This window comes from Coffea arabica, chromosome 3c (genome assembly GCF_036785885.1).
Source record: "Coffea arabica cultivar ET-39 chromosome 3c, Coffea Arabica ET-39 HiFi, whole genome shotgun sequence".
NCBI classification, from domain to species: domain Eukaryota; kingdom Viridiplantae; phylum Streptophyta; class Magnoliopsida; order Gentianales; family Rubiaceae; genus Coffea; species Coffea arabica.
In genome coordinates, this window is record NC_092314.1 from 34873371 (window position 1) to 34894866 (window position 21496).

A 21496-nucleotide genomic window follows, 5' to 3' on the forward strand; every position below is an offset into this window, starting at 1 on the left:
TAAGTTCAACCTCCAGGAATTCCAAATATATTACAGGGCCTTATGAACAAACTTTGCATCTTAAACATGCATGTTGTGACATATTTGTAATGAAAAATATAATAGCTGATTATAATGTTGTATAATCTAATTAATGTATATATTGTCTGTATAAAATTTTGCAACTTAGCTCATGCCATTATTAAGCGCACTGTTGGAATTTCGCAAATAGCATGTAAGGAAAATATAAAGTTAGAAGCCATAACAACTCAGCAAACTAGAAGAAGTACATACAATTTTGTGGTCATCGAAAATCATGCATTTTTAGTGCAATTCCTTAGTGTGAATGAAATAGGAGAACAAATGAAATGTGATACTTACTGGTGCAAGTAGGATGATGAGATATTTCTACCACTTGCTATAGTGTGCTGTCCTCACCGATGGCTGATTCTGCTCATGTGATTTAGGCAGGAACTGAGAAAGTTGGTCAGCCAATGCTTCCTACCTAGCCAAGGCTGCTTTCGTTACTGCTGGTGATGATGCTAGTTGATTTTACAGTTGGCAATCTAAGAACGAAATGGCAGTTGTACACTGTACTTACAAAAACCCAAACTTGCTACTGATAGTTTATAGATCTAAGCCATTATAGCATCCATTTAGGCACCAGAACTAGAACGTCTTCACCGATGCTGGGGGGAAAGAGGCTAAATAGAACCTATTAAGAAGATACGAAGCTTTGCAGGTTTGCAATTCAATGGCTTAAACTAAAGTTGGAAGACAATTCTTCTCTACGAAAGCTAGATGCCATTTCAAATCTGGAGGCACTATGCAACGCTCGGTGAAGGAGAAGGGATCGAAATAGGGGAAGTGTGTGCAAAGGGTTCACAAGGAGAAGGGATTCGATTGGGAAAATAAATGAAGAAACATTGGGTCAAAAAACAGGGTGATGGTGTTTGCAATCAGAAATTACGGTGTATAAAAAATTGGGTATTATGCACTTACCTATTTCTTCCTCCGCTTGGATGTGCTTTGTCAAATATATATACAGTTTTTCATATATTTCTCATATTCAAATAGAGTCTACAGTAATAAATTCTAAAAAGAACTTCAAAAATAACACATCTCAAATACATTCAAAAAAATAAAAATAAAACCCCCCTCTTTCTTCTTCGCCCATTACCCACCACTACCACCACTACTACCATCACACACCATCACTTGCCGCCACCTCTCATTCTTCTCTCCTCCCTTTTTCTCTCCCATATTATTCTTCTTTTTCCCTTCTCCTCTCTCTTCTCCTCCCTTTCTTCGTCCCCTTTTATCCTCCTCCCTTTTCCTCGCCTCCTTTCCTCTTCTCCCTCCTCCCCACCTCTTTCCTGCAACCCCCCTCTCTTCCCCTCTCTCTGGTCGCAAGTAGCAACCAAAGGCAGGGGAGGGAGTGGTGGTTAAATTTTTATAAAATTTTAAAAATATCCCATTAAAAATTTAAATTTTAAAAATATTCTAAAATATATTTTCACAAGTACCACTAAAAGCATTTACGGTAAAAGATTTTCACGTATATTACTATAGTAAAATATTTCAAAAACATTACAAAATAGCTAATCCAAACGGATAGACAGTAATCTCAAAAATTTTTTCAAAATTTTTAAAACACACACCTCAAATACCCAAAAACACAAAAAAATATTTCCCTTGTTCTTTTTTTTCCTCTCCACACCTCTGTCTACCACCACCTTCGTTGTCAAACAGTGCCGATCACCACCTCAATCGACATTGGCACTAGCGCTGACCGGTGACTCTTTTTACTTTTTTTTTCCTTTTTTTTCTCCCTCTTTCTCTCCTCCTCCTCCTTCCCTTCCTCCCTCTCCCTTCTCTCTTCTCCTACCTCGTCCTTCCTGTTTCTCTTGCTACCCTTTTTCCCCCTCCCCTTTATCGAAACCCTTCGTCTTCTCTTCCCAACTTGACACATAAGTGGCATAATAATTTATATTGATCATAAAATCAAATATGTTTTTGCCAAAATATACATGACACTCGAGAATGACACTTTCTTTTCGATAAAGTACTTCAAATGACTTTTGCATAATTTAAAATGTTTACCTTGTCTTCTTTTTCCATTCTTTATTGTCATATGACGATTAATTCCAAAAGTGGTCAAAACATGAATGCTGTGCAAGAAAAATGAAGGGCAATGCCACAATAATTTGGAGGCAAACAAAATTTGCTTAATTTCTCAAACCCTTTAAAGTTTGTATTACATAACTGGAAGTAGTACATATCATAGGAGTTTCCTTGTAACAAAACAACCTACAAACTTCTTGAACTGATTAATATGCATTAAGACCAAAAATAGGGGCCACGGTTAGAAACATTAACAATTAATTAAACTTTGTAATGAAAAAGATAAATAAATTAAATTTGGTTTTATTATGCAAACATACATCATGCTCTTTATGTTTAATCGCTCATACATCACTCAGAAATCAATTGTTAAATTGAATCAGATTTTTGTAGTGGCAAAAGATTCGTAGAGAAAAATAAGAAGTAAATTAAATTGTTGAAATTCTTACTCTAAGGAGGTCACGAAGAATTTGCTGAGCAAAGATACACAACGCCTATAAGCTATAGTTCAAGAATATAAAATGTTAAAATTGCAAACAAATCCATCTAAAATTACAAAAATTTAATTTTGGTACATAAGTAACAAGATAATTTATATTCTCATTTATTTCCCTTGTTCAGTTACTAATAAAATAAAATGCATTTTTCCAAAATTTGAGAATAACAAATGCATTTCTAAGAACATATTTCAAACAACTTTTGCATAATTTAAGAAGAAGAATTAAAACATGAATGGTGCATAAGAAACACAAAAGGCAAACTCACAAATACTTGAAGGTAACCAAAACTTTCTTTATTTCTCAAACCATCTACATGTTATATTATATAGCTATAAGTAGTGTGCAAGTGTAGGAGTCTACTTGTAACAAAAAAACCTAGAGACTTCATCAACTAACTAGTAACCTCGAGATAGGTAATAAGCGTCAAGGTTAGGAACCTCAATAATTAATTAACTTTGCAATGTGTAAGCTAAATAAATGAATTAAATTTGGTTTAATTACACAAATAGACATACCATTCTCATGTTTAATTGGTTATACATTAATAAGAAGCCAATTGCTAGGTCGAATTAGATTTTTATAGTGGTAAAAGATTTCCTTGAGAAAAAAAGGAACTATTTAAAATGTTGAAATTCTTGAAAGTCATTAACAATTTATTGAACAAAAATGCACAAAGGCATATAAAACATATGAGTATTAAACAATAAAATTGCAGAGCTAGAAATACCTCGCTCACTTGCTAGCCGCCTTAAATGTGACAGCCCCACATTCTCCTAGGGCCCCACCTTCTCCTAGGGCGAACCAAAGGGTTCGGCGGACTGCCTGCCTACCTCGCACTAGGACTCACTCATACAATCGAATAAAACACTTCCAAAGTACTTAAATAACAGTTCCATAGCTTGTAACATAACTAAGTTGAACTTACAACCCAACTAATAAAAATACGATTCAACGTACTTAAGATACATTCAAAGTTCGTCTTACAAGCTTCCAAAATATGGAATTCAAAGTTTAACAACCCAAAACAAGATACAAAAGAAACAGGGTCACACCCTAACTAACAATGGCTTCACTCAGGTTCTCAATTGTTGTTAAGGAAAACAAATTTGAAGAAATGAGCTAATGCCCAATGAGTTCCAAAAAGACATACAGTCACATAGGGCAGTTCAATTTACATATCAAGTTCACCATTCAAAACAAGTAAATAAAGCGATTAACAATATCAAGGGGGTAGGATACGGGTGGCTCTCAGGAGCCAATTTCCACGAATCTTGATCTTATCTCGCATAGTTAACACTCCGTCAACTTTCAAGTTTTATCACTATGTAGAATTTCACTTACTTCATTCTCCTTCCAACGACTCCTCCTACCGGGCCCGAAATCCAAAAACACTTAAAATGGGTATTGCTCGAGCATACCATAGTTTTCACTTCACAAGGGACAAGTTTAAACATCAAATCCAGTGAATATAAAACACTCTCCTATGGTTTGTCAAATCTCCTCGACCAAGTCCCATGACTGGCCCGAATCGATAGACTTACCTATAGGACTTAGGAATCCCCAAGAATTAACATGCATGCTCAATTACTTATTATCGGTGGGATAACAACCCAAGTGACATCACAACACTTCAACAATTCAAAACACTATTCATCTCAGTCACACCATCAAGTTCACATCTATATTACATTGGCTAATTCAAGACAGATAACATGCATAGAAACTCACCAATAAATCAAAACTCAGAATCCAAGTTAGGATTGGTATCACAGTCTTCAATCACTCCTATAAAATACGTAAAGAGAGACAATAAGTTTCGCTCCAACAATTCACGAAACTAAACCAAATTCACTTGAACTCGAGACGTAAGCCCGAGTTATGAAAATAATATGTATCTAGAATAGTTTTCCCCAAAATTCTATGCGTGAAAACCCAAAATCAAGGGCAAACTAGTCTTGAGTTCACCATTGCTGCCTGAATAGTTTTAGCCCAACATAGTGAAATAAAAATGATTTTTAACTGTTAAAGTTCCTAACTTTCAACTCCAATTCAACATATAATCATAGATTAACATAATACCAAGTCACTTGAGTGAAAATTTAGTCAAAAGCACACAAAAATGTTGAAATTGAAGGTTGAAAATTAACCCTCTTCATTCGGCTAGCTCATCCGAAAATTCCTCAAGAATTTCACCAACCAAACAACCATTTATCCCTAAGGGCTTCATCAATCATTAGCCCTTGGTTATCAAAGGAAAATTTCCAAGTGAATCTAACCAACAATTTAAGAGCTATGCTAGTATTTTAATCACTAGAACATTTAGTGGTACAACTTCAAGAAATTTACTAGATCTATCATAGATCTTACTTAATTGAAGTGAATCTAACATACCCATGGCTGGAAATTAAAGATTAACGGGAATTTTCGGTTCTTACCTCAAGATCTAACTAGATCCAGTGTGATTCAACCTCCAAGCTTCCTTCCAAGTTTCACCTCTTCAAGTTTCCTCAAGAAAGGTCAAATCTTCTAGGTTGCTTGGTGATTTCTTCTACAAATTCACCAGGAACAAGATGGATGGTGTCCCTTCTCTCTTGGTCTCTCTCTCTCTCTCTCTCTCTCTCTCTCTCTCTCTCTCTCTTGGCGCAATCAAGAAAAGAAAAAGAAAAAGAAAAAGAAAAAGAAAAACATGGTGGTTGGTGGTTTTCCAAGTGATCTTCAAGAGCAAGATAGAGGAGGAAATGGAGAGCTCTCAAGTCTCTTTCTCTCTCTCTAAATTTCGGGTGGCTCAAGGAGGAGGAAAGAAAATGAACTCTCAAGTCTAGTTTCTTCCTTTAATGTGTGGTAGGTGGACCACCTCACTTACTCGCTTATGTGTCGCGTTCTCATGCGACACCTTATTCTTAACTAGATTTCCCTCAACCAACATTATCCTATACTTTTTCTATTTCTTTAAAGTCTCTACATGCTCTAGATTTCATCTTAAAACTAAATTCCATGTTCACTCCAAAGTTTCACACTTAATGCTAGTCAAACAATAATCGGGCAATTAATAATAAAAATTCAACTAAGTTGTAAAATGACATTTTAATAGATAAGGATACCAAAATTTTGGCAAAAATCACATAATATAAATATTTTCATCGTTATTATTTACCTTTCAAAAATAGTAAAATTTTTTGAGCCCTCACATTAAACCTGGAAAATAGAGTAGTATGGTAGGGCAATTTTTATCTCATATTGTAAATGCAACATTAAGTGATATGAATGAATGAAAATTTCTTTCTTTAAAAAAAAAAAAAATCATCCATCAGAGAGTACAAAACTTGATATTTTATGTCATTAGTTCTCGAGTTATGTCTTTGTCTCTTTGATGTTAATATTAATTTTAGCTTCAAATTACAATTTTTAGAAAAGATTGAATCTTTTTTCTAGGGAGGGAAAGTGATTTATATGGAAGGCAAATAATCCATGGTTTTTTAATTTATTGTTGTAAGTAATATTTAGATGACTTTTGCTCCTAGCAATCATTCAAATTCTGTCAATAAACAACTCTTGTCCATTGAAAATTAAACATCCTTTCTCAACATCATAAAAATCAAATGTAGCTGTCAACAATGTGGACAAATGATTAGCAGGATCCAGAAGCTTTAATAAGTTCTTGAATCCACTTCCAACTAATCATAGCTTTATCAAATCAGGAACATTCTTTGCGACATTTTACTACAAAAGTAATTGAAATCAAATTAAATAAATATAACTTAAATAGAGGAATAAAGACATTTTTATAAAAATAATCGCTTTTTGTTGAACATAAAAAAAATGAAATGAATAGCAACATATTACATGGATGTTATAAAATTATTAAATTATTTAGGGGTAATTTCATAAACCTCCTCTGCGGTTTCTAATAATTTCTCTTATTACCCTTAAAATTTTAAAAATATCACTTATCTCCCCTATTTTCAAATTTTTGTAACATTCTTAACCCAATTCAAATTTTATGATTAAAATACTCATTTTAAGAAAGAGCAAGAATTTATTTCCAACAATGCCCTTTCATTGCCTTAATTTTTTTAATTGTAAGTATAATAATCAGGACAAAAAGTATGAAGATGTTCTTTTTTGAAAGGAGAAACATATAATAATTGCAACCATAAATAATATGCTTTTTTAAAGTAGAAACAAATAATAAAATTTTATTTAACATGTTTTCAAATTACAAAGTAATTTTTTTCATTTAAGGTTTGTCTATTTGGTACTCTAAGGTCACATAGTAAGAAATAAACCCGATATTATTGTTATTATCTTTTTGACAAAAATGTAGATTTCTTCTACAAAAGTGTTCCAATTTAGAAGACTAGTTATAATTTAAAAGCTTCAGTATTTGTCCAACCTTTATTTATCCATATGTTTACCACATGCCCTAAGATTATTAAATGACAAAAATCTTTCTTTTTATGTAAAATATTTTGATTGAATTTAATAAATTTTATGAACTGTTTAGAATCTTTAATTTTATTTATTTGAATTAATGGCTTGAAAATTTGGAAAAGGGAAAAAGTTTTAAATTACATTTAGAATTTATTTGAGATGTTTAGAAGATGAAAAAAATTATTTTTCATATCTTTACAATATTTCAAATAGTTTTTACATTCTTTGTTAATTATCTATGATTTGTCAATTTAAAATTTTGTCTCCAAATTATAGATAAGATTTGTTAAAACATTTCTCAACTCTAAACTTATAATTTTTTACTAAAAAATACATCCATAAAGTTTTCAAACATAAAAGGATTTTAAATTGATTTTGTCATTACAGCTAAGGGATCACAATAAAGGGCAACTTTGGAATGAAATAACTTCCTCTTTCCTAAACATAGTTTTTTTAATGATATAATTTGAATTGGGTTGAGAATGTTACAGAAATTTGAAAATAAAGGGGTAAGTGATATTTTTAAAATTTTAAAAATGTTAAGTGAAACCATCCAAAACCTCAGAGAAGATTTCTGAAATTATCCCAATTATTTACCATGAATTACAACTTGTTTAAAAGGATGGAGTGTTATTTGTCCCTTAGGTTGTAACACTGCATTCTCCTCATCAATTCATAAGCAAAGGAACAACTTGATTTGCCCTAATTAATAGTAATTATTATTTCTTGCTTCTGTCCTACAATAGTTAGACAAAAAAAAAAAAAAAAAAACCACTTACCAGTTTTACCATATTCCTCTTACCAGCGTATTTCCAGCTTAACACTGGTAATTCGCTCCTTTTGTCCTACAAATTGTTAGAACCCCAAAAAAAAAAAAAAACCGCTTGCCAAATTATGATATCTTGATCGTAGTAATGATTGAAATCGAATTATCTAAATTTTTTCTACCAAAAAAAAAAGGCTTAACAAATTCGTGGGTTTTTTTATTTTAGGAAAAAAGCTTAACAAGTCCGTGGGTAGGTTCAAGAAATTATTGGGAGTTGAACCAGATAAAAAGATGAGCAGGGGATTCATAGCATCCCCACCACCAACATCAGTGGTGGTATCGCCACCTCGTATTCCATCGAAGCCCCTCCAACGTTGTGGCACTTACCAATCATGGAATTACTCATCTAAATCTGTTCATTCCCTCTTCTTCTGGGATCTCAAGCTTAGTAAAAGCGGGTCAGAAAAGCCTTCAAGAATCAGCTTCTTGAGATGCAACAGTAGCACTGACCCTGGTGGTCCTCCTGGTCCAGGTATCACTTTTCATCTATAATTGCCGCATATTCACGCTTAATTGTTGATTTGGTTTTGTGGGTTTTCGGTAAGAAGAAGAATACTTGTTTCAGTTGAGTTGCTATTTTGTGTTCATTGGTTCAAAGGGTTTATATTTTTGCGCATTTTGGTTTCGGGATGAGTGTTAGGTGAAGGTCTGTAATTTGCTGCTTTAAGCAGCTTATCTTTCTTCAAGATAATTGCATTTCTTGAAATTCATTGAAATGTTTAAGCCTGCTAAAAATTGGAAGTCTTAGAGCTGAATAAGTATGGATGATGGTTATTCCCTGAACTTTGAACGAATGCATAAAACATTAGTCTCACAATTGTTTTATCTGATTCCAAAGAGGGTAAAAAAAGAGTATGAGATACTTATCAGGAAGGGATCGCTAAGAGGGTGTAATTTGCAGCAGATTATTATTCAGGGCATCAATCTTGAAACCTACTAATTACTGTACAATGTACAAGACAAAAATTGCGCGCTCTTAATAAATATCTCCCTGGCTTTCCACTAGCTAGTACCGTCTCAATTCTCGAGTCTGCTTCTTAAAAGGATAGTTGGAAAAATTGCCTCTTGAAATGCTGTCTGATGGAGTTTGTGTTAATTCTCCTTTCCAAAATCATTGAGATACTCCATAGATTCTGTGAGCATTATCACAACGGGACAACAGGTTAAATAGGTTGAGGGACTTTGTTGTTCTTTACTGTTCTTGTCCTAGGTTTTCACTCCAACTATATATACTAGCTGACTATTAGAACTTCAGATTTCTAAATGCTGTTAGCTCTACTCTGAATAGTTTGTTTTTAAAGGCCTAGGAATTTATCTATGTGCAAAATTAGGACAGAAGATTGTCTTTTCCTTTGTTGTCACATTTTCAGGATGGATATGTAGGATAGTTTGTTTAGTTCTTGATAAGGGGTGGGTTTGCTAAGCAGTAATTTGAACATCATGGAAATCAATTTTGAATGATTTGCAAGAATGAGTTTGGAAAGATTGTAAAGCTTGGGCTTTATGTGCCACGCATGACGAAGATAGGAATTGCAACAGTTTCTTCTTTTGCTTGGTTGTATGTTCCTTTTCCCAACTTCAGTACCTTTTCCCAACTTCAGTACAATTGTTTTCTGCTTTGTCATGACGAAGGGCTTTTCTGCTGTATGCAATAGCTACTCCATCATTATCTTTCTATGTCGTTCTATTAGATGCTCTGTCTGTGTGTCTTGTACATTGTGGTAATGCCTTGCAGAAATTTATAATGCAATTCAGCCTGAGAAAATGCTTTGACATCCCCCCCCCCCAAGCTTCTCCCTCCCCCCTTTCCGGCTGGCAAAGAATTTTTCTTGGTTTTGAGATCTCTTCCTTTGCCATGAGTTGAAGGTGGTTCATTCTAAACAAATTACAAGTTGAAGATAGTCATATTTCTGAGTCAAAGACCTTTTTCGCTGCTGCAACAATGACTTGAAACTGCTTAATTTGGCAGGTGATAATGACAGCAAAACCATCCTCGATGCATTTTTCCTTGGGAAGGCTCTAGCAGAGTCAGTTAATGAGCGTATAGAGTCTGCTGTTGGTGAATTTCTGAGTGCCGTTGGCAGATTGCAAGCGGAGCAACAAAAGCAGGTTCAGGACTTCCAGGTACAATGTTGTTTACATCAGACTTAGCATAATAGTTTTAAAAGCATTATGTTTTTGATATCTCTTGTTATTCTCGGGCTGGCAATAGAACTTTACAATGAACAGTTTTCTTTGTAGAATGCACATGTAGTGTATATATATAAATTGTTGTCTTCATCTTTTTTTTGAACAATGTTTATGGGAAATGGTAGCAGGAACCTCCTGGCTAAGTACTTGGAGCTCCCAAAAGTAAAAGTATATGGTATTTTTCGTTAGACTCATAGGTGGCACAAAGAGTATAGGAATGATCTTTATGTGCATGGGAAAAACATAAACATTTATACAGTACTGAACTTGTTCAAAAGGGCACAATCTGAACATAATTCTATCATGCTTGAGGGTCATTCTCACTTTACTGTGTGTTAAATTGGTCTTGAGTAATCTTGGTAAACTGAATTGAGCAAATAATATCAATAGCTACTCCAGTAGGTGTTCTGCAACCTGCGCTTAAGAATGTTTTTAGATTTTTACTGAGTCATACCTTCTGTTATCTCCTACTAATGAAGTTGGCTCTCTTTTTAATCAAAGGTGCCACTTCATATAAAATAGAGAAGATACTTGAGCAATTGAGCTTTCAACATATCTCACGTTTCTCTCCAACTGTTAACCAAGTTTGTACTAGAATTGCCATATAGACTGGTGTAAAAGATAGATTGCCTACCTGTTATCTGGCAACAGCTTTTCAAGGAACATAAACAAATTCAATAAAGAGGAGAGCCATTGTTGAAGTCCACTGCATTGCTTTTTCCGTTGCTTTTCTTGTTATTTCATACTGAGGAAAGTTGTTGACTGCCCATATAGTCTTCTTAATTCTCTGTTTAAGTTGATAATGCTGTATAGTGATTGGACAGTTAGTGTAGCCAGTTGAAATACTCATGCCATCAGCTAACTAAACAACTTTGCATGCAAGACCAAGTGCTATTGACTACAGTAGCCTCTGTAATATACCAAAATGCTATGACAGAAGCCCCAGCTGGAGATGATTGTAATCTTTTCTGTGTCTTCTATTTATCTGGATGCCTTTACATCAGTCCGGTGGAGGTGATTTGAATTAATTTTGATGACATTACCTTCTCTTGATAACATAGGCAAGAACTATTGGATGAACAATGCGGTTGCAACAATAGAAGTCCCAATGACCACAATAGTCGTGTGCAAGTTTTATTTTGACATGTAGTTTACTCCAATATAGGCAACTCTAGGACAGTGTCAAATGCTGCCTCTCTTTTCTGCTCTGGTAATTAACAGAAACACTACCGTTTTGCTAATCAAAGACTTGCAAGAATGTATAGTGTAGAAGCTAAGGAGAACCTGGAAGTTAATGGATGTATGATACTTGCAAGATTTTTGAAGGGAAACTGTTAGGTGATCTAAATTGGGACCAGCCCCAAGAATGAGAACTGTATGAAGTTGCCAGCATGATTAGTTGACTTTAAACACTCTGCAGAATGCAAGCTTACTTATCAAGATTTCAAAGTGACTGCCTAAACCATTTATTACAAGTTTTTTTTTTCTTCACTCCATTGATATTGATACTCATACGAAATTGTCTTCTGGAAAATGGTTCTGAAGCAATTTGATGGTCTTGCAGGAAGAAGTATTAGAAAGAGCTAAAAAGGCGAAAGAGAGAGCTGCGCGTGAGGCTATGGAAGCACAAGGAATTATTCCCAAATCAACATCAACAAATATACCACCAGTAACTAATGGTGTTGCTTCAGAAATCACACAATCTGCTGTCAATTCTGTAACTCCTGCAGACAAAACTGTGCAATCAAATACAAGTCCACGACCTACAAACGATGATCCTGTTTTAGAGGCATCAAATGAGGACTGATTGCCTATATGTATCTATAAATGTTTTAATTGTTAACTTATTTTGAAAATCTTCGTCTGTTATCTACTGTGCCTGAAAAGTTGTAGAAGATATTTTAGCCTTTGTTCATCCGTTCTAGTATAATACATTGGATGATCTTAAAAAACATAATTGCAAGGAATTATCTACACAAAGAATACTTTGATATAAACTTTGACTGCATTTCAAGTGAAAAAGGAAGATTCCAAACCTTATAAGAGAGAGAAAAGGGAGGATTGGAATTGAACAAGGGATCTCATAAATATAATTACCTAAGGTACCTTATCAAGGGGTTCTGGAAACAATTGAAGAACTACTTTCTTTTGCATATTCCCAGTGTAATTTGAACTAATGATAGAAAATAACCCAATCATAGGTTAGTAATTAGGCCATAACCATTTCTAATGCGTCATCTTCTATGACACATCCAATCATGACTCAATCAGCCCAATGTCAACCTTAACAGTACTGGTTTGTGGTTTTGGCTGTTTTTTCCCCATTGATCATCAAAGCCATTTAATTGCAACACAAGTTTAGTTCTCAATTGACCACCTGATGGCAAATTCCATAAAGCAAACAAACTTTGCTAATGGACAACTATACCGAATCCGTGGTCGGCCAGCAATAAACTGCTTTCACATATCCTTATTCCCCACTCAGTGTATGTTATACTCCATGACTCATTAAGCATCCTCCAGAAGCTAACTTCAATTTATAAACTTGGTGAATAATTGTTTTCTATTTGCAAATTGCACTTTGCCCTACTCGATGAGAACCTTTTGGCTTTTTTTTTTTTTTTTTTGAGGAAATACAATAATCAGAGTCAAAATTAATATATAAAATATGAGTCCTTGGCAAAATTAACATATTTTGTATTTTGGATGATAATTTTAGAAATTTGATAGTGCATCCACTTTTTTTTTTTTTTTTTTTTTTGGTGTACTTGTCTTGTGCCCATAGGACACTAAATAAGAAACACAATTAATAAAGTTCCTTATGTCAACTCAAAAAAAGGAACTTTCATGACAGTCAAAAGAACAAATCGTGTGTTGAAATCACAAATGGATCTACTCCTTGATCTTAGCCAAAATGCTGAGAAAGTCCGTTGACACAAAAATGTCAACCAATTTCTGCAAGAAAGGCCTAGTTGTTTATTTAGTTCATTATTCTTGAGTTGAACTTTTAATAAGTTTAATGCTTCATGACCAAGGTACTAAAATTTAGAACTAGCTTCTATTTTGTATGGTAAGGAATGCTTAACTGGGGTGGGGTTTACATATTAGCTTGCACTCTTTTCATAACTGCTCTTTATATTAGAAGAAGTGTGAGATGTGATAATACTTGTATCATGCGATATTTCAAACGGTTTCCTTGTTGTATTGGTAAGAACTTTAGGGTGTAAAAGATCTAAATCAAAGATTAATATTATATAATGAGTGAAGATGTAAGAACATCATTTGTGTAAATTGAAACTAGTCTGAAAATTAATTGAATAGGAAAAATTCTTGGGGTATTTATGTTTGTTTTTGCAGCAGCAAAATATTATATATTTGATATCCAAATGAATGGAAATCTTTGAGGAGGCACGTATGTTTGATTTAGTATTTCAACCTTAAAACTAGGATGCATGTTCAAACTTAGATTGCATTCCATGCAAATACTTTCAACCTCACAAACAATAGAAAGAATTTTCTCTTCCTAATAGATTGTATAAAAGTTCCTTCTCTGCTCATTAACAGTTTTTTTTTTCCTTTTTTAATTTCCCTTTCTTAAGGTCGAAAACTAGGCTTCAAAACCTATACCTTGTGATTCCAAGTTCTTTATACATAGCTTTTCCTCCTATTCTTCTCTCAAACCTTTTCATTTCCCTGTTTTTTCCTTATAATTCACTACAAGAAAAACAACATATAGAGGCACATCAAAATGTCACAAGTCACACTTTGTTGAGGCACTTAATATATTAAGGCACATACCTAGTGTGCCATGTAAAACCTATGTCACAAAAGTTTTTAAAGGTACAATTAAGTGCCACGACATAGAAAACAATTCAGACATCTAAAAGTGCCATAACAAGGTTATTGAGACAGTAGTATTTGTCAGAAAATGGTTGTTATTGAGGCACGTAAATGTGTCATTATATATCTTAATGTAGATATTGGCAAATGCTTCTATATTAACCTTTAAAGGTGTTTTAAAATGTCTCAAAAACCTGCTGCGTAACAAGAAAATTTCTACTACAAACAAGCCTTATCGCGACACTTACAAGTGCCTCAATAGACTGGATTTTTTTTTCTTTTTTATGCCCAGCCACGGGTACTACTGTGAATATGACATTCCTGTTGTATCAATAGAAACAAACGGCAATATTGGACATCTCACATTCAATAACCAAAACCAACAATATTTGATTGAAAAACCACTTTCAAATTATCACCATAACCAATGATTACAATTAAAGCACTCATAACTAGTAGTAGCTTTTCAACCAACCAATTAAACTTTCATCTTTGCAAAAAAAAACATAATATTTGATTTAACATTTATGAAACAGCTAGAATATCCTACTGATTGTTTGCCACGATTTCACCTAAATAGCACCAGCTAAACTAAAATCAACTAAACTGCTCGTAGACCAACTTCTTGTAATATATGCAGCAACACTTAGTCCTTTTACAGTTATAGCACTTCCATATAAATGGATAAGTATCCATATGCTGCAATACCTTCTCCACTTTTGAATTTCAGCACATTAATCTTCGCAAATTTTTACTTATAAGGTTTAGGAGTCTCTCCTTTAAATTAACAAAAAAAAAATCCCCCTTATCCTCAGTTTCTGGGTTTTTGCCATCAAATGCATAGAAACCCTTATTTCATTCTATCTTCAATGTACATCAGGTCATTCTCCCCAAGACGGCATAATTTGAACCCCTCCAGGAAAATTCCACGAAGGGATTGATCTGCTATACCATTGTACTATATATCAGTCTATGACCATACATTTGTTTCTTTTATTTTTAACTACTTTTCACAACCCTAATTTTATACTTTTTTTTTGTTACCGCTGTAACTAATAGTAGATGCTGCTACGGAGCATTCTCAACATAAAATCATTACTATGAAGGCCAAACATTTATTGTAGGAGCATTAATTCTCCATGCACCTTACCAATTAATGATTTTGCAAAACTGGAATAAGTAAGTTTATAATGGATTTTTTTCCTTTATACCACGTAATGTAATTTGCATACTATAGGAAAAAAGCGAATTGATTTGGGAGGTGGATAGTTGGACCAAGAGGGAGCATTTTATAATAAGAAAACAATTAAATGATTATAAAGATCAAAGAATATTGCCTTCAAAATTCAATAAAGCATAGAAACTTAAGATGGTGGCTTAGATTCTCTTGGTGGTCTAAGATTTCAAGGGTGAAAATTGAATATAATAAAGAAGAGTGCAATATACTCAGAAACTCAGTAGAGTAACTTCCAATATACACGTAATCTTACTGTAAACGCTTTCATTACACTTGAGAATATTTTGATGTGGCGTAGAGGAAGCTTAAGCCCTCGATGCCTGTGTAAAGTGCCAAAATAATTCTTCAAATGTGCCGTTATAATCGGTGACAAAAAAACCCTAATTAATTAACTAAGAAACGTGGAAAACATCAAAACAGCACAATTAGTCAAATATATTCAACACCTAGATTTGTGCTGGTTTTCATGATTTTCCACCTTAGAATAACCCTTCATGTTACGTAAACCAACTCTATATATAGGTCCATGAACCATTTATAACCAAGAAAATACAAGCTCATTCCTATTTCATAGTTTATAGAAGCAAGCAATATTGTTGAAGATGGAGAGAGGCGGGGCTTTGCTCTTCTCTCTTCTAGCTCTAGCAATGAGCTTGCACATCGGATATTTGCGCGCCGCCGTGACACTACCACCGGAGGACCGTCCGCTAACTCGCCATTTTTATAAGAAACTGAATACGTGTGCGAATGTGGAGGCATTTGTGAAGCACCAGGTGACTTTGTTCTGGAATCAAGATAAGAGCATCACTGCTAAGCTCTTCAAATTGCTCTATGCAGACTGCATGGTCAATGTACGTACTATCTTCTTCATAACTAATATTACATTATAATAGTTTTATACTTTTGAGCTAGGGGAAATTCTTGGAACAATGATTTTGCTAATTTCTTGAACTTGAAATGATATTCTTTACTTGCATTTAACGGACTTGATATTGTATTAGATGTGCGTCTTCCCGGTTAGAATCTCTATTATTGTGACTTGACCTTTACTCTTATGAGAATCACGTATGACAAATGTTATAATCAGCAAATCCCTGTTGTTAAAGGGAAATATTGTAGGTAAATTGTATGGTTCATGTGCTTAAATATGTTTCTTGACTAAGTTGCTTTGAGCTAGCAAAAACTCTAAATCTGTAATAACATGGTTCATGTGCTTAAATGTGTTTCTTGTATAAGTTGCTTCGAGCGAAAACTCTAAGTCTGTAATAACACTGCCGAACTTGGAATTAAAAGCTAGATGGAACTGCATTTGAGAGGCTACTGGTTCTTCATAAATCATAACTGTATTGCTCTTGCTGCTTGGTTATGGTGACACATGTGAATTGTCTTTTGGATGATTATTAGAGGTTAAATTAATAATCACTTTCTCTGTTTTACGATTGTTGTCACACTAGCTATTTTGGGACTTATAGTATACTTTTCACATTATCTATAAAGTCAATGTTATTATCTTCTACCAAATTCGAAAAACCTTGTCTTATTTGTACTACATAAAGATTATCGCTAAATATTTCATCCTCCAAAATGTTTTTTTTTTTTTTGAACCCCATCCCAATCTAAAGATGATGATCTTAGTTTGACGGTGGAAGCAGTTAATCACTGCGTTTGCGAAATCTAATCATTCAATGATCAAGTTATAAAAACTACGTTTTTCAATAGGGTTGCTGCAAATTGACTTTCAGAGGTAGAGCAACAAAAACATACATCTGTGGTGTTGGCTTTCACAGTTTTTCTCCACTAATGTTCAATTATTTCAAATAAGTTGGCAAAGATAGTAACCCGAAACCAGGAAGTGTTAGGTTCGAATCTCTCCACTACAAGTTGTATTTGATTTAAAAAAAAGTTCAATCTCACATGCAAAATGATCAGATTTCGTAGTTCTTTATAAATTTAGAGAAATTTTCAATTCCATCAAGTTGATTAATGTCATTTGAAAGAATGCTATGCTTAGCCCTTAAATGTTGCTGGTTCTGTGCTTAAAGATGGTCAACGATATATATACTAGCATTATCCTGCTGGCAAGAAGACATTTTCTCTACTACTGTAACATGAAGCGTGAAATATATTCACGCAAAATCTGGAGGGGTCATAAACATCAGAATTGGCATGCTATCAAATAGGGGAAAGTGTGATCATTGATTAATCTTTTAACTAGACCCGCAACAAGATTGACTAATCACAATAGGTTATTGTTCATAATCTTACTAGGATTACTGGCCAAATTAGTCTGCCAATTGAATCCAAATTCACTTAATCATTTCCAGGGATTTTGATCGACTTAAGAAATGAAACCAAAAAGCACAATAGGGAAAAATCTTAATGGCTCTGACCACTGTTAATTTCTTTTTAGTTAGTAAAGGTTTAGTTATTTAGTTTTTATTGTGTTCTTCAAATGGTTATATAGGTTTCCAAAAACTGATTAGTGCATTGATTTTCTGCAGGGTTGTGACGGGTCAATTCTCCTAGATGGTCGATATGCAGAAAAAAATGCACCACAGAATTCAGGGCTTGGAGAAAGAATATTCGAAATCATTGACAAAATTAAGACTGTCCTCGAGATCCGATGTCCTGGAGCCGTCTCTTGTGCTGACATCCTTAACCTTGCTGCTAGGGATGCTGCTCATCTGGTTATTTCTACATACTCAAATTCCCTCTTCAAAGAAAATTGAAAAACAATTGTCTGAGCTCTTAGAATTTGTCCTGTGTAAATGCTATTTATATGCGCTTTTGCTGCAAAGAAACCTATGCATATCTCTTTTTTTTTTTTGTTTTTTTTTTCCAACCAATGTGGCTACTTTTTTTTATTAAAAGCAAGAAAACCAAAGAACACAGACTTCAATGAGAAACAGCTCGAGAACGAATAGCAGGAGTCTGCGACCTATCTAACCCTAAGGCCCCCCTTGCCAATCTTGGCAACTCAGACTGTGATGTATACAAAATAATCCCCTCAGACTGTGCCCCGCCTTGGCTAAGGCATCCGCCACTTGATTCATTTCCCGATAACAATGCCCCACCGTCCACTCCACACCCTGCATTGCCAGTAAACCTATGCATATCTCACTTACACTTACAGATCAGCAACACATAATTATCAGTAAGAATTTAAATTACATCTGATGAATGCAAAAAACATCAAAATACACGAAATAAATTCTCTTTTAAGACGACAGAGTACAGATAACCAAGTTCACTCTTTGAAAACAATCTACATTTAGACTAACTTCTTGTGAAATGGTGCAATGAACAGGCAGGTGCACCTTCGTATCCTGTGTTCTTGGGGAGAAGGGATGGACTAGAATCAAATGCTGCTTGGGTAGACTACCCCTCACCTTCAAGTTCCTGGGAGACAGTGGTGACATATGCCAATTCTAAAGGTTTGGATGAGCAAGACTTGGTTACACTCTTAGGTAATGCTTTCTTGATTTCTGAGTTCTGACATGTTGATAAAACTTAGGTCAATGGGCAACTAAATGGATTTTGTTTCATTCCGATTGGTATTTCAGGGGCACATACAATGGGAAGAACACATTGCCAGTTCATCAGGGATCGCCTTTACAATTTCAAGAGCACAGGTAAACCAGACCCCAGAATGAAGAAGTCTTTACTGAAAGATCTGAGGCAGCAATGCCCTCCCAATACACCAAAAGGGAAAGAAGATCCTCTTGTCTATTTAAACCCTGAAAATGGCCCGGGATACAAGTTTACTAACAGCTACTACAAAAGGGTAGAGTCCTATCAAGCTGTTCTTGGAGTTGATCAGCAGGTATTGTGGGGTAACCACTCGCTGGTTGATGCATATGCAAAATATTTCGAGCAATTCCGCAGAGAATTTGCTTTGTCAATAAGCAGAATGGGAGGCCTTAGAGTTTTGACTGGGAAGAAGGGGGAAATACGGCGGAATTGCCGTTTCACAAATGGAAATAATCCTAGCATCAAGTAGAGCTGATTTATCCTAAGTTTATACATGTTATTTGTTATTTTTGTACAAGTGTATTAAACAAGATGAAGAAGAACATCCGAGCAATAAAACATTCAATGTCCAATGTTCCCTAAAATATAACGCTATCAAGAATTTCTATGATGACATGTTCTAGTAAATCCTAGCAAAGAAAGCCTCTGCAAATATTTGTTGAAGAATTGTTAATAGACAGTCAACAATCTCTAAATACGCATCTTCGCGCTAATTTTTGAAAGCGGACGAACTAAATCGATTGCATTGCTAAGCGTGTGGTAATTGAAATTAATAGAAGTAACAAAGTTGATTTAAAACCTAAAAGAACTGATTGAAAACTCGAAAATAAATATAAAGGAAGTGGACCTAAATCTGACTCATCATAGATTGTTATTTGTCCTGCCTTGATCAGCTCAGGGATTTAAACTTGCTGTGCAATAGTGACTAATATGGAAAGAAATAATTAAGGAAATTGATGAAAATTTCTCGTAATAAAACTCGCCATCAGCTTCAACCAAAAAAAGGGGGGGGGGGGGTGTAGACCCATGATTGCCTCAACAATGTAGATTTACACAAATGACGAAAGAAAGTTCAATAAAGTTGAGTCTAGTTCTAATTGTAATTTGTAGAATATCTAAATGAGAGTTAAATCCTAAAGGAACTAGACAGGTTCTTCAAATAGTCATTTTTCGTTGTTTTTGAGAATTATCTCTTTTTTACCTTGTCCACAAGTATTTATAGTTGAGATTTCTTGTAGTAATTGCTATGATGACTAACTGGTTCCAGATGATTTTCCTATGTTTCTCTATCTTCTAAGGTCCCCTAGTCCACTAGATTAGTCGCTATTTTGCCAACCACAATTTCACCAAATTAGCCACTATCTTAATCTATGGTGTTGTAACAACCTCGTCTCATGACTCTATCATCAGCTAGCACCTCTCATGCCAAAATCATCTGTATCAATATCATCTGTCATCAGTACCAGTATGCTATCGATAACGACTTGTCGATCACCACTAGTTGGATTACCCACCACTGATGAATGTCATCGATAACAGCACTTAGATCAGCCACATAGTCGATTCATATTGCACTAACAGCCATCTCACGGGCTCTTAAACAAGTCTCTTTAAGCTAGATTTCACATAGCTCCTAAGAGCACAAACCATGTTTTGCACGTTAAGACTTGTTTGATAATCTAATTCAATATTTAAACTTAAATATGTTTAGTCCTTAATATTCAGACATGTTTAGTAACAAAAAATAGAATATTTATGTTTGACAAAATTAAAATATGAAATCTGAATTCATTAAGTTATTAAATTATAAATACTGAAATCTTAACATTTGAGTGCATTTTGCGTTAAGTAATAAGTAAATAGTTTATTACTTATTTTTTAAAGTAAATTTTGCCTACATAATTCAAACCCACTTAATTAATTAAGATGATATATTTTTGGCTATCAAACATATATGAACATGCTAAGATCTCATCCATTATGTAAATATTGAATTGGATTGTCAAACCAGGCCTAAGGTCCCATTTGGGGTTGCGGTGTTTTTGATAAAAAAAAGAAGAAGTAATTTTAGGTGTTAAAAGTATTTTTAAAGTGTTTGGTGAACATCATCCCATAAAATTAGGAGTGGAACTTTTGATGTTAAAAGCACTTTTAGCAAAAGTTCAAATTTAGTGCTTTTAGAGTAACTTTGTGATTTAAAAAATAAAATATCAAATTTAATCATCTTATCCTATATTATGAACCAAATAAAGAGATAAATACTTTAAAAATTTTCAAATTACACATTATCCAATATAATAAACACTTATTGAATTATGTCTCCAAACAATAAATTTAAAAGTACTTAAGCAGTTGATAAGTACTTTTATCAAAAGTTCTACTAGAGAAGTACTCTTCAATAAACTATTACAATCCCAAACGGGCCCTAAGTGATTTTAAATTATTTAGGCAAAACTTACTCTAAAAGTAACTGTTCACTTATTATTTAAAACACAATACACTCAAATGTTAAGATATCATTACTTAAAGATTTGATACTTTAATAGATTTAGATTTCAGATTTCAATTTTATCAAAAGCAGCCTAAATCTCATCTCAAGCTAGTTTCTGCCTAAGCTCCTCATCAGCTTCATGCATGTCCATAACTACTGCTGATGAGTGGCGGCTAAATTTACTCAAACAATGTGTGAAAGAAAGAAGATTTTGGTTACTCCTAACTTGCGCGAAGAATTCTTGGACAGCCTCAATCCATGCGACAGAAGATTTTAGACTGTATTATCCAGAACCGAAAGATTAAGAGAATCAAGGCTTCATGAGTGATCACAATAACTAAACTGCA

At 34.1% G+C, this 21496-nt stretch overlaps 2 protein-coding genes and 1 long non-coding RNA gene across 3 annotated transcripts; 2 read left to right on the top strand and 1 right to left on the bottom strand.

The window, feature by feature from the left end:
- Window positions 1-1072: 1072 nt before the first annotated feature.
- Window positions 1073-5394, bottom strand: LOC140037697 (uncharacterized). Its single transcript, XR_011841686.1, has 2 exons — window positions 5039-5394; window positions 1073-4388 (listed from the first exon to the last, which is right to left on the bottom strand). It is a non-coding gene; the product is annotated as an uncharacterized lncRNA (long non-coding RNA).
- Window positions 5395-7971: 2577 nt separating this feature from the next.
- On the top strand, window positions 7972-11965 carry LOC113734960 (uncharacterized). The gene is made up of 3 exons (XM_027261750.2): window positions 7972-8332; window positions 9830-9984; window positions 11615-11965. Exons 1-3 carry the CDS (start codon window positions 8092-8094, stop codon window positions 11855-11857), a joined length of 639 nt encoding a protein of 212 aa, XP_027117551.1. The 5' UTR covers window positions 7972-8091; the 3' UTR covers window positions 11858-11965.
- Window positions 11966-15728: 3763 nt separating this feature from the next.
- Window positions 15729-19180, top strand: LOC113735832 (probable peroxidase 61). Its single transcript, XM_027262813.2, has 4 exons — window positions 15729-15978; window positions 17629-17814; window positions 18435-18594; window positions 18691-19180. Exons 1-4 carry the CDS (start codon window positions 15730-15732, stop codon window positions 19125-19127), a joined length of 1032 nt encoding a protein of 343 aa, XP_027118614.1. The 5' UTR covers window position 15729; the 3' UTR covers window positions 19128-19180.
- Window positions 19181-21496: the final 2316 nt, after the last annotated feature.